The sequence below is a fragment of the Trachymyrmex septentrionalis genome, unplaced genomic scaffold, assembly GCF_001594115.1.
Source record: "Trachymyrmex septentrionalis isolate Tsep2-gDNA-1 unplaced genomic scaffold, Tsep1.0 scaffold152, whole genome shotgun sequence".
Taxonomy (NCBI): domain Eukaryota; kingdom Metazoa; phylum Arthropoda; class Insecta; order Hymenoptera; family Formicidae; genus Trachymyrmex; species Trachymyrmex septentrionalis.
The window spans coordinates 291,647-305,972 of record NW_017304675.1 but is presented as its reverse complement, the minus strand read 5'-3'; the positions used below and the strand labels follow the sequence as shown (position 1 = coordinate 305,972).

Here is a 14,326-nt window from a genome sequence, read left to right as displayed (position 1 = left end):
TTAATTTTTTATATATGTATCTTTGTATTTACTATTAAAAAAAAAATGTATTATGTTTTAGGAAATATAATAGAAAATATGTTATTTATTAAATACACAAAATTTTAAAAGAAAATGTTTTAATTGTATCCATAGATCTAATTTATGCAAGCTATTAATTTGAAACAATCCAAAATTTAATTTTATATTTATAGATGTAAATTATATATACATATAATGATTGTGAAGTTTGAAACCAATCAGAAATAAGACAAAAATTAATTATAAATAGAATATTGAAAGCGTGAGTTGTACGATTTGTAATTTTTAAATTATAGTAGTAAACTAATTAGTTTCGTGTGTAAAATTTAGTTAAAATAAAAGTTAAAATGAAATTTTATATTTTTACTTAACAGTGCTCTTGTATAACGGAATAATTTCAATAATAAATTAAAATTTTCTTTTACATTGACAATTGTGTCTAATAAGATGTTACTGTCATTACCATTTTAGATATCAAGTATTCTTCCTGTGCAGGTATATGTGTACATATGTATACATATACAGGATGTTGCATTTTTTTAAACGATTTCTTTGTTTGCAATTTAAAAAACGTTTCAGATAAAATTTATATGGTTTAGGAGGAACAGATGTCATTGGTTTGACTTTGAAACATTGTTTGAAGGTCACGTGAAAGTCACTCATCAATTTCTTAAATAAAACCCCATATATTTCATTACATATTCTTATAGCTTACTTTGAGAGCTTTTCAAAACACTATGATAAAGTTTTTCTTCAATCATTAGTTTTCGAATTATGATCCTGGTGAAAATTTTTTTCAGAATTTTTCATATAATTTTTCAGAATTTATAATTTATTAGTAATTTATAATTAATTTATAATTATAATTATAAATTTTTTGTAAGTATAATTTCTGTTGAAATGTTATAAAATTTAAAAATATTTTTTAAAAATTATGGGATAAGAAATTTCAGAATATTTCAGAATTCACTTATATGAAAAATTCTGAAAGAAAATATAAACTTCCCGAATATTTCTGAGCATTTCTGAAAAATTTTCTAATTAGTATAAAAATTATGAAAAAAATTTTCACCAAAGAAGGCTTGAAAGTTACAGTATGGTCAGCATTAGCATTACTTACAAAAAAATTTAATAAAATTTTGATTGTTATTAGATGTTAAACAAGATTTCGTTACCCACATCTTGTACTAACACCCACTAATGATTAAAATTTTATCAGGCTTTTTTTTATAAATTAGAGTACAAAATGTCACTGGCCAGAAACTTTTGCACGCCACTGTATGTACCTTTTTATATCATATTTGCAAAAATCAATTTGACGCTTAAGTTGATAAGTGCATTGTTAAACACATATACATTTTCCTTAGCTATTGATTGTTCTGTTACTTCACTATCAACTTTATATTCTTCAATATTTTATTCAATTTTTTAATATACTGTATGAGAACTTACCTATGAACCCGTTTTAAGTGTAAATTTAAACACCTGGTTGTTGATACTATGTTATATGTTTTATTACAAATGTTGCATATAGCAGTCATATTGTTTCCTGGTGTGAAATAATCCCATATCCAACTGATTTTACGATCTTCCTTCTCCTTTTCTGTTAATTTGTCTGGATGGACCAACCTCAAGTGGCAAGGTAATTCAGGCACATATTTATAACTAAATACTTCAGAACAATGATTGCATTTCGCTTTATTTGTGGTTAATTTTGTGTAATTTTTACGTATCCAACGTCGAACTGGAATCCGTTCATCATCTTCTTCTTCCTCCTCTGTTATTATAAAACGTTTTATATTACAAAATATTAATTATTAACTTATAAAAGATACATATAGATATAATAAAATGATTGCGAATGCTGTTTACAGAAAACGAAAGTATGATTATTATTCAGAGTAAATATAAATAATTGATATATTATTTAAAACTATCTAATTAGCAAATAATTCATACATTACTTATTAATCGATTACTTATATTAAATTTATATAGTACGCAATACTTATATATGAGAATTAGAAAATGAAAGTCAATTATGCATGTAACAAAAATTAAATCATTTTATAATTACTAATTTAAATTTAAAAAAATACTTTTTATGATTGTGTTATACTAACATAAAATAATAAATTGTAATAAATTTATCTTTTTCTTTTCAGAACAAAACTATCAACATTTAATTATATTTTAAATATAATATTATGTAATAGATTATACATATTTATGTTTTTTTTACATAATATATATATGTATATTTTTACATAATTTTATATATGAAATATTGTTTTGAAAAATTTTTTACCGGGTAAATAATTTAGTTTACTGCACTCCTTGTGTTTTTTCCCATGTAAGCATTTGTTTGGGTCATGTTTTGTGTTACATATACTGCAATTGGATTTTTGTATCACCTTCTTGCCTCTGATTCTATTGGACTTCTGTGTTACCTTCTTTCTTAGACCATATTTCTTTAGTTTGCCTTGTAGATTTCTTTCTCGAGTCTCAGCAGCTCTGCAGTAATTAATTGCCTTTTGCAAATTAAGATCTTCCATTTTTAGAAATTTATCCTGTAGTGTTTTGTCTCTTATCCCAAACACAATTTTGTCTCGAATCATTCTGTTAGTCATTATACCAAATTCACACATTTGACTCAGCTTTTTTATATCTGTTAAAAAGCTCTCAAATGTTTCATCTTCTTTTTGTATTCTGCTAAAAAACTTAAATGTTTCATGTATAACATTTTTCTTAGGATTGCAATGCTCTTCAAAACATTGCAACACTTTTGTCAAGTCCTTCTTCTCTGCCTCTTGGAGATTAAATTTATTGTATAATTCAATACCATCTTTGCCGACAATATTTAATAATATAGCAATTTTAACTTCATCCGATTTTATAATATTGTTTGTCACTTTTAAAAATATATCAAAACTTTCCCTAATCTTGTGCCAATTCTCATTAAGATTTCCATTTGCACCTAATCCTTTTGGTAGTTTGCAAAGTACTTTCATTTTACATTCGGTATTGTTTGTATTTTCCATGACTAACCTCTCTCAATGATTAATGAATTTTTATGTTTTCTTTCTTTTATTATTATAACCTACTGCAATATGATTTTTAATATATACTTAATGACACTTCAAGATTGTACTATATTACGTATACTTATCGGAATACAATTACTTGTACACATTGATATACTAATAATGGTATGTAATATCCTTGAGAGAGTCATTTGTCTGCTAGTTTGGTTAGTTTTTGAGTGCGTTGGTTACTGTTGGTTACTGCGTCCTATCTCATGCACGAGCGTGATGAATCATATTATCCTTGTTATTCACCGACGTTAAAGAAGAATAAAATGATATATCATGCGCGTTATATGTGAAACAGAATATGCCTTTCATCAGAATGCGTTCAAAGTGTGTTCCCGTATGCGCTTATAATACATATTAGTTGAGTTTCTTCTGATACACATAACCGCATTCCATTATCCAAATTCACTACAAAAATCTGTAATATCAATGGAAAGTTACTTTTTAAAAGTAACAAGTTGCAGTTACTCGTTACCGATTTTTAAAAGTCACAGTTATCGTTGCTTACCAAAAAAGTAACTTGTAATAAGTAACGATTTATTTTCATTCCCTTGAATATCTATACATAGGATTACTGAAAAAGTTCATAAAGTTATATAACGAAATCATATAATTAAGACAAGTAAATTAGGTAATGGATTGTTTTTAATGAATACGTAATTTTTTAAAATCATAATTTGAAAGTCATCATAATATAATGATATGTTTTTTCTTCTATTTCTATATTGTTTAATTCTTTAGAATTTGATAACTATAAGAAACTTGAATAAATTATTAACATGCACTGTTTTCTACAAATATCAATATTAAATAATCGATAAAGATGCTTAAAACAAATTGAAATAGTTAAATTTTTATTTTTATTTACGTAAAATTGTTATGACAGTTGTGTATAAAATAACAAAATAATTATAAATAGAAAATATGGAAAATATCAAAATTAAAAAATATAAGAATAAATCTGAAAATCATTGACACAATAAAGAAATTTTCTTTGTTCTTAAATCTATAATCCTTTAAAGATTCGTAAGCGGTTTGAGATAATTTTTTTTTAAATTGGAGTATTGGAAGTTTGAAAGGAGAGCTTTGGCTATGCTATTATAAATGCTGTTATAAAAATGTGGATCTATTTTGGACTTTTATCTACAATCTTGATCATAGAACATATTATTTTCTTACATTATAGTACAGAATAATAAAAATATGCTCATGATGTAAGAAACGTAATAAGCTCAAGAATTATATGATCAATGCACACATGTTGATATACATATTTGACCAAAATATAAAAATTATTTTCAAAGGTTCTCGATATTTAAAATAATATTCATGTAGTATAATAACTAACTGAGAGTACAATACATTTTTGTTAGCGTATATAATATATAATATTTTGTATTACATACAATTCTTCTTGAATTCAAACATACATGTTTCAGTTTAATTCAGGCCATTTTCAGCGAATTAATAAATTAAGTAAAATTGATGACGAACTCGTGATAAATATTAGGTAATTTGTATAAGATTGCAAATAAGTTAGAAATAAAACAATGTAAAAGCATTGCCAAAGTTTTTCAAATTTGATTTTCAATAGACCAATTCCTAAACAAACTTATTACTCGAACATTTACGAATCTTTTAAAAGACTAAAAAAACTTTTTTTGTTAAATTGTGATTTATTCAGATTTACTCTGTACACATTTACATATTTACAGGCTAAAACATATTCACATTGGAGATGTTTAAAAATATTTCTGCAAAGACTCTCCGAAAATTTCTTCTAAAGTTCGAATAGCATTCTGCGCACACTTCTCTGTAGCTTCGTCTTCGTCTTCCAACATTTCCGCCAGGAATGGTACGGTTTCTGGCAATAATGGCATAAAATCCTCGCCGAGTTTTCTCGCGATTTCCACCTAAATCGCAAATAATTATTAAAAGATAAACAAAGATAATTTAAATAAGAAATATATAATAAAAAAACAATAGTGGAACAGTTTAATTTCTATGTAAATTATGAGATATAAGCAGTATAAACAGTTTTTAATAAAAAAATAACTACCTTACTAAATTTTATTTGAATATATTGAATTTTTTTTTCGTTTATAATAATTTATTATTTAAATTCTTTATGAATTAGCGTAATTTATTTTAAATGGAGTTAAAAAAAAGATTTCAAACGAATATATTTGACTAAATTTGAAAGCAATAAAAATAGAACTTCACTGTGTAATAACTTTTATATTATAACATATTATAAACATATAAATTAAACTTATTCATCATATATAATCTTACCAATGCATTCAAAGCTGTGCTTCTGACGTAAGGCTTTGCATGCCTCGTTTTCAACAACGTTTGATAGACCAGTTGTTTGTGCAATGAATCGTCGGAAATGGCGCTAGCGAAAGAAGCTATACAAGGTACAATAAGCTGACTAGCTCGAATCTCATATTCTTCTCTAGTTCCCATTGTGTTTTCCACTTGATCCACTATCGGTTGCATGAGAATCTCATATCGGTCCTCAACGACGACGTTATGCACATCATAACTGAATACCCGATAAAGTGTCAATAGAATTGCCTCTACCAGCTCAATTCTGCTGGATTCATCGGGAAGCGTCAATTCCTGCGGAGTGTCCGTTATGAACATGTTGTTGTTCTTCAGTAACGATGCCGCATGCTTCAAAAAAAGTCCAGCGAACAGAACGAACAGGGACTTCAAACATTCTGCTATATTTGCCGATAATCTAAACAGAGAAATTAAAAGTCGCAAAGTTTGTAAGAATTGATGGATATAAGATGTATTATTTTTCATCAATCTACTATGTTAAACAAATTAAAATAAATTTCCAAATTATCGTGTTAAAGAAAAAACCATATATATTTTAAAGCATTTCAAGCTACTTATATAATTGATCTATAAAATTAAATTCATATTTATTTCAATTACGTAAAACCCTTAAAACACTTAATCTTATTGATAAAAAATAATATATAATAAAAGCAATATAAGTATTGATTAATTAAATGTTTAATATCACGCGATTAGTAAGAATGTATAATTGCTTTGAAAAAGATCTACAACTACAATTTAATACGATTTAATTTGTATTGATTTTATATTGTTGATACCTGTAGAATGTTATACTCCGTTGTTTGTGCTGTGTATCATTCGCTGCCCATCCATAAAGTTTATCATAGAATGGTCTAAACGTTACTTCGCTCAATTTCAAGAGTAATGCTACCAATGCTTTACTAGCGCTTTCCTCAACCGCGACGATGTCTTTTAATGTAATTTGTTGGTCGTTTTGTGTTTCCATGTTATCTTCGATTCTTTCACGAAATTGAAGAATTTGGAGGAAGAAATTGGCGAGATTGTCGACTTCCGCCTTCAGTTCTGTTGGAGGCACACTGTCAAAGGATTCTGCTAGCACACTCATCAAGGATGGTATACATATATAAGATTTTTTGTCTAATAGCAATTGATAAGTTCCATTAACAGCTGGCAGCAGCACTCGCAGAGGTATGCAACTGGATAATTTCTGCGTTGTTGCCTTCAGACGCGAAATAACGATACTAGCCTGTCAAAACATTAATAAAAAACAATTAAGCTTCAAAAAACCCAACGAAATTTCTGCAATAGATATCATAATCTTGGTAGGCAAAACATTAAACGAATACCTTAGGATGATCCGTGTTGGTATACTGAGAACTGAGCATTGTCAATTCGTATAAGAGTTGATCCAAGTAGAGCGACAGGAAATTTCCCAAAGATTCCACTATCTTCTGCAATGCACTCACGATGCTAATGACTATAACATCCGGCACATTTTGATAGCAATGAGTTTTTAACAACTTTAAAACTGCAGGCACAAACTTGTTCAGCGAGTACAGAGCATGGGTTCGCATTGAACTGCATAATTCTGCTACACACAACGCTGCATTGGCTAATACCGGACCATTTTTGGATTCTAACAATTCTGTCGTTATATCCAAAATCTGTGAATAATCATTAGTATACATAATGTTATAAATAATCATTATATAATTTTAGTATCATAATTACTATATTATTATAGTATATATTATAGCATTATGATAATTATACTAAACTTAATAATATTAATTTTTCTGAAGAAGATTATTAAATAATCAAACATTTTTTTAGAAATATTACGTAAAATATTAAATAAAAATGTATTAATCAAATATGCGTACTGGTCTAAAAACAGCAGGACGGTCAATGGCCAATAATTTCGTTAGTAGTTTCAAAGATATTAATACAGTCTGTTGTACGATCTCTTGTTCCTGATTTTCAACCTTTACTTCAACTTTGAAGAAGTCTGTCAAAGGTTTAATCAAACTCAGAAGTTCTTCGTGAGCATCCTCACCAAATTTCTTCTGAAGCAATCTTGCGTTTAACAATTCTAGAGCTTTCTTCTTTACTAATAGGACTTCATGTTTTAGGAGGTTCTTGATACTCTGAAGGAACAGAGTATTTGGTAATAGATTGTTCACTAAATCCAACACATCGTACAAATGGTGTAATAACACTTTCCAGTACTTGGCACTTGGTCTGTTTTGATGCTGATCAGCGATCTTCGAAATTATCTGAATCAACATAATCAACTCGATCGCCAGATGATCGCAATGCTTGTTTATATTGTCTGTCTCATCCTGATTTAGCACAGCTACACGATTGATAAAATCCTCGGACGACAAGAGATTACTGAGAAATTGTACAGCCGTCATTTTATAGTGCCGAAGACTTTTTGGCGTGGACTTAGTCACGTCATAAATATTTTTATATTGAAATTTCATTGCTTCCCTTCTGCCCTGTTCTTCCTCGATATCAGTTGGCAAGAGCTTGATGAACTGGACCACTTTCGTGCAAATCTGAAACAAAAAGGAAAGTTTTTGTTATATCTCTGGATAATAAAAAAAAAACAGAATTATCTTTTTGAAAAAAATCACATCACTAACACAGTGTGTTCAAACTTTTTAAAAAATGCTCATATGGCTAAATCCTAAATTGAAATGATTATCGAGAACTGACCTGAAGTAATCGATACGGTGGAAATTCTTGAGACACCTGAAGAGCAAAATCTAACCACTGAGTGGGATGTTCGACCTTCTGGCTTGCTATCTTCATAACGTAGCTCTCGAAAGTCAGCAAATAATACAAATGCAGATAATTGTCGAGAAGCTGCAGCAACTTGACAAAGAGTGGCATCCGCCTATGCTCAGGAATGTGAGGCAACGAGACAATAAAGGTCCTCAGCAATTCGCAAGCATGTACCGCATTGTCAGTTGCGTTTATGATTGGTACCACCGTTTCCAGAGTCTTGGAGATGATTTGTATGGAATAAGCGTCGTCCTGCCGCACCATCGTGCTGCCCATAAATGTGAAAATTGGCATGAGATTAAAAAGAGCACGATGGACATTCATATTCCTCAAAAACTCGACCAGCACCAGTAATGCATGATGATGCGTCTGCGGATTGCGCGACGTTCTGATGCACTTGACAATAAGCGAAATCTGCAAGTCAGCGTCACGCACTGGCAGTTTCTTCTTCATCATCCAAAAGATTGTTGAAAGAAGCAGCTGATTCGTATATTCGATTGGGCTCTGTTCCTCCAGACTCAGACAAACATTTAGCAAATCAAACAATACACCATAAAGCAGTTCCTCATTTTTAATGTTGTCGGCGTGCTCTGCAAACTCCAACAGGATGACACCGCGCTTCCACGCCCGACTGTGAATCATCGCCGAATGCGCCAACTGAGTTTGACTCTGTCGCTTTTTCCGCTTTCTTTCGCTTGACTTTATCTCGGAGCTCGCCTCTTCTTGAATTTGGTTGCTCATCATGGCCTTCAATTCTGAAATTAAGATCGTCGCATCCACGTGCAACCGGCGAAGTGTCTTTCCCGCGACAGAAACTACGTTGTTAATCTCGCAATCAATCATCACGTCCAGGATTTTGGACAGGATGCTGACCTTAACATCATGAGACATTGCATCGAAGAGTATATCAATTCGTTTTAACATCATGATGCTCGGCGAAGTTCGATTACCATTTTCTAAAACTGCACAGGATTCGTGTACTTGAATGCATGTTGTGAAGAGCAACCATACTTTGTCGTCCTTCAGGGCATCAATTGTGTTTATGGTAAAACGATCCAATATATTTCGTAAAGCACTACCAGCCGGTTTATTTTTTGGATCTTCCACTAGCTTTTGTACAAGCTGAAGACCTATCGGAGCCAATTGCTGGAGGATTTCGGTACTATTAACATTCACCAAAATATCAAGGAGTTGTGATCTTTGAGTCAGAGAAATTTTTGATTCTTCATTCTGCTGTGTCACCATGTCAAATAATAATTTCTGAGTCTGCTGCAACTTCTTATGTTCTTTTATTTGATGAGAAACATGTGGATCTGGAGAAAGGAAGAAGTAGAAGTAGAATGCAAGTTCATCAGAATCACTGCAGATTTCTGTACTTTTTGTCGCTAGTTTCTGCAACAACACGAAGAATGGTTCCGTACTGAGACTAAAAGTCTGTGTTATCTTTTTTAAAATATCTATCGCTACTCTTCTGCATTCGTTATTACGTCTTGCCAACGAAAGTAGCAAATTGGTAACAAAGTCTTGATCCTCAAATGCCCAGTGGACGGATTTACACTGATTTAATAGTAATAAGGAAATCTGTAAACAGTGATAGGATGTTTTTGTTTTTATGGGTTCTGCATAGAACTGCGCAAGAAAGCAGATAAGATCCTTCACTGTAGCAAAATGAAGCTGGAAGAAGATTTGTAGACATCTAGAATAGTGCTTTCGCCAACTTTTATTGTCCATGCCTTCAATGAACATCTCTAGTAGTCGCAGAATCAGATTGCTTCGTTCAGCGTTGTGGTCGAAATCAAGTTTTGATTCGGATTTAATATTCAATCGCCTGTGCACCATTTCGAGAACGTAAGTTCCTGCTTGAAGCGGCAAAATTCCCTCAGATGTAAGCTTCAGAGCCATTTGAATGTTGTTGCCAGTAATATTGTTACAGTTGCGAAGTAGCTTAACGTGCGAATATGTTTTAATCATCTCCGTGGCTATTTCAATCACGTCCCGTGCAGTTTTAGGCGGCATTGAGCCCACGGGTACTCTGCAGACTGATCCTAATAGTATCATGTTGAAGAATAAAGATGCCGCATCGCCATGCGACATTTGTTGCCGCATGGAATTCAATATACTCTCCGTAGGCGGTAGCAACGCATGGTTTAATATGTTGTGAAAAGCAGCAGAAGATATCACTTCGGCATTCAAATTAGATTTATTAATGTCTTGCACCACGCTTTGCATATATATATTATTCTTAGCAAAGTTTGAATTGAGAACTTCCATAGCAATTTCTACATCTACATCCGTAGCTGGAAATAGATATGGTAAAGCTGTGATAAAGATGCTAGTATCGTCGCTTTCATCGCAAAGTTCTAACAGTGTCTTCAAAGCTGGCTTAGCTAACACTTTTCTCGATGCTGTGTGACACGTTGATAACAAAACCAGTAACTCATCCATCAGAGTATCTGTGGGTAACAAACTAATCAATTTCTTCGTAGGAAAAGACAGCAGAGTCTTTACAACGTTAATGTCGTCATCATAAAATCTAGCTTGAAGAGTACTCGTCAATATGCTGCGAAAACTCTCGAACACATTGATGTTGTTCTTAGCGAGAATTTCAAGAGCAATCACACGTTGCGCAGCGCTGATGTGCGTTAGTTTGTCCAAAATCTCGACGGACTCGTGTGTGTTCTTAGTGCCAAAAGACCTTGAAGTAAGGAAATGTAACGCCTGTTTAGATTTTTCATCAAACTCGCTCTGCTTCATCAGCTTTTTTAGATATCTATCAAAATTCTCTGGATAGCTGCGTTCAAAATTCTGATAAAATTTCACTAGAAAACTTTTTATTTCGCTACTTAAAGCTTCATCTTTAAAGTCGCATGTTAATGTAGCTAAAATAGCGTCCGCTGTCTCATCATCGAGTCTAATGTGCTCCAGCATATTGCTGAGCATGTTTTGCACACTACTCTCGGAGATAAGTTGGCAAGCGGCTCGAAGAAAATGTAGAATAAATCTTGAGACATTAGTACCCAACTTAATTGTTGCGACAATCGTCGTAACAAACCAAGGTAGCTCAGATAATTGAAGAATCAAACTTTGCGGTATAACAGTTAATTGAGATTGGTAAAGATGGAGTAGAAAAATAGTAGCTTCCTGTTTCATGTGTGAATTCTTGAACGTCGTCAACAACAATTTCTCTATTGTGTCGTCATTCAATTTCGCCTATAAATTTAATACCAAAATACATAATTAAAATTTCGATATAATTAAAAAAACTTCAAATTTATATATTATTAATTTTAATTTACTAATATAAAATTGATTTATAATATAATATAGAAAAATATATAAAAAATTATATTTTTTAATGTATTACAAAATTGAGAAATATTCATTTAATAAAAGGTAAAAAAGTTTGCATGCTTATTATCAATAAATATACAAAAGAACCCAAAGCAAAATCAAAATATATGTACATAATTTGTGTATACTTGTACATTTGTATGTAATTATTTGTTATATTCGCACTGTTAACTATATTGCCTCATACAGGCCATCTTTCTATCTTTTATTTTATGACTCTTAGATTCTTATCTTAATACTGAATTTACTCATTTAAGTTTTAAGATGGAAATATTTAAAAAACAATAAAATATGATTAAAACAGAACAAACTTAACCTTTGTTATCAGTTTTGCAATAATCATATAGCTGCTGGCAGCAAAATCAAGAATGGGACTTCTCAAGCCTTGAAGAAGAGTTGGTAATAGATAGTTTACTTCAACCTCAGTGATGGTTATTAGTTCAATCATTCCTAACACTGCCGTAGTGTAAAAGGAATACAAAGTGGTCAGACAAGATGCTTTGTCGGAATAAGTCTTCGTGGCAAATGTCACATGAGTACATAGCGTCTTCAGGATTCCTTTATCTGCGACCAAACGATTGACGAGAATTGCGGAAGATAGAGTTATACCGCGTTTTTGCATAGGTACTAACCAATGCCATTTATCGCTCTCATCTGACAGATCTATCAATTGCAGGGCTCTTAAAAAACAGAATAATAAATTTTTAATCAATTTCTTAAAGATATGTGTTAATGGAAATGTACATAAGAAAGTATTATAAATAAGTTAAAAGAATAATTATTTCATTTATAAATTTATTGTCCAGTGTAGCAATAAAAGAACAAACTATCTAATACATACCTAACAAATATACGAGTTTCATGGTACGGTAAGATCAGAAGAATAAATTGCTCTCTATTATAGTGATGAATGTGATATCTGAATACAAGCCACTCCAGAGCTTTGTGGCAGGCATTCAGTAAGAAATATGGAGTCGATAATAATAGAAATTTTGCAATCTCTGCATCCAGTTGCTTATTTAATGTAACATTCTGGACAGCTCTTTCAAAGTTTACAGAACTCTGTGCAAATAATGTACCTTGAAATTCATCAAATACTGATGAAAGTTTCTGTAATTCCTCCAAACCACTCTGGCCTAAGAACAGATAAGAAAGTATGATCAAAAATATAGTTTTTTTATAAATATATGCAGCCTTGACAAAAAATATTAAGATATTTTTTTTCATTGAATTAAAATTGTTTTACTCGCATTGTTATCTATTAGTTTTATTGGTATTATATGTATATAAATTTAAAAAGTTCTTAAAACAAAGCATAATTTACAGCTAATACCGTAAATCAATTTTTGCTTTAACACTTTAAATAATTAATAAAAAACCTAATAGGTTAAACTGTATACCTTTCTTACATTTAGAAACGCATTTCTCTTAAACTTAGTAAGAAAGTTATAAAGGCAATAGATAAATAGAGAAGAATAAGTTCTTACACACTGTTTCAACCAGCCTATTAAAAGAGATTCTTATGGTAAAAATACTTTCCATAATTTGATATATAATCCTATTTTTTTGACCAGGTTTGAATCTGGGCCTTTAGCAGAGAACAGACTCACATTTCTCTGCATCATGATCTTGATATTTGTTAAATCTTGAAATATGTTGAATATTTTTATTGAATTCTTAATATTTTTAATAAATTAATTTTGTTGAAAATTGACATTCGACATAACATTTTCCATTGCAAAAGTCTGAACATTGTCATAAATTTTCTCCAAAATTATCCAGTAAAAATATCTAAGTGTATAAAGATTTGTATACTAACACACTGCTCGTAGATGACATTATGTTTCGGATTTTAAGCAATTTTTAAAATTTATCATTTACTTTACAATATTGATTAAACTGATTCTTCTAGATGTAAAGATTTTGAAATAAATTGAAATTAAAGCACAAAGCTCATGTTCATTATAATACATAAATACATAATTGAAGTAACATAAAACGGAGCTATTAAAAAGATAGATGACTAAATAAAAATAAATACTATAAAATAAAATAATATAGTTACAAATTTTACTAGAATAATATATAAAATTTAATTTAGATACTTAATATTACTTAACATAAATATGACAGGAAGTTAACACAGATACAAAAGAAAGGAAAAAAACTAACCTATACTCAACACAGTGTCCCTATCCAAATTCGCAGCCTCCTTTGGGTCAAACAGCAAGCTAGGACGTTTTTTATCCTGTAGCAGTAAATTCGTCTGCGGAGTTCTTAATTTTTTAAGTTGTGCTGCTAACGACGTTGCCATTATTAATCTAAAAAAACAAGCCGCAAGTATAAACAATTTCTAACCTAACATCTAAAAGAATTGTTTTTAATATACGATTTCGTTAGAATTAGGAACTTACGAAGTTTATTTTCCTTCTGTCACAACAAAATTTACAAAAAATTAATATCAATTCAATGTACAAAATTTTAAAAATAAAGTTGATACAATTTTATAAGATATGTCGCATCCGTCCATAACCACGTGCTTCGTACTCTTCCTTGGTTGACCAACTCGAATCGAGTTACTCTGGCGGGAGTTGTGCTCCGGGCCAACCGGCAACATACGACTGTCCACAGGTCTGTTCGCATTGCATGAAATCCTCAAATATTTTTACGCTCAAAATGAGATAGCTATATGTTTGGCTTTGAAAAGAGAGAAAGCGAAGATGCCGAGTGCAAAAAAA

General features: G+C 30.8%; 2 protein-coding genes across 2 annotated transcripts; both read right to left on the bottom strand.

The window, feature by feature from the left end:
• Window positions 1-1,473: 1,473 nt before the first annotated feature.
• Window positions 1,474-3,479, bottom strand: LOC108745855 (the record flags this gene model as incomplete). Its single annotated transcript, XM_018482251.1, has 2 exons — window positions 2,330-3,479; window positions 1,474-1,798 (listed from the first exon to the last, which is right to left on the bottom strand). Coding segments are annotated over exons 1-2 (1,058 nt in total), but the record flags the coding sequence as incomplete, so codon positions are not given.
• Window positions 3,480-4,779: 1,300 nt separating this feature from the next.
• LOC108745856 (HEAT repeat-containing protein 1) lies at window positions 4,780-14,142 on the bottom strand. The gene is made up of 10 exons (XM_018482252.1): window positions 14,003-14,142; window positions 13,761-13,909; window positions 12,430-12,724; window positions 11,905-12,268; window positions 8,169-11,447; window positions 7,331-8,008; window positions 6,794-7,111; window positions 6,245-6,693; window positions 5,409-5,859; window positions 4,780-5,026 (listed from the first exon to the last, which is right to left on the bottom strand). Exons 2-10 carry the CDS (start codon window positions 13,900-13,902, stop codon window positions 4,856-4,858), a joined length of 6,147 nt encoding a protein of 2,048 aa, XP_018337754.1. The 5' UTR covers window positions 13,903-13,909; window positions 14,003-14,142; the 3' UTR covers window positions 4,780-4,855.
• Between the last annotated feature and the right edge of the window lie 184 nt (window positions 14,143-14,326).

Coding starts and splice junctions, on each gene's coding strand:
- LOC108745856 (XM_018482252.1), bottom strand. CDS start 13,902: ATGGCAACGTCGTTAGCAGCACAACTTAAAAAATTAAGAACTCCGCAG. Junction 8,009..8,168: donor CACCGTATCGATTACTTCAG/GTCAGTTCTCGA, acceptor TTTTTGTTTCAG/ATTTGCACGAAAGTGGTCCA. Junction 7,112..7,330: donor GTCCTGCTGTTTTTAGACCA/GTACGCATATTT, acceptor GATTATTCACAG/ATTTTGGATATAACGACAGA.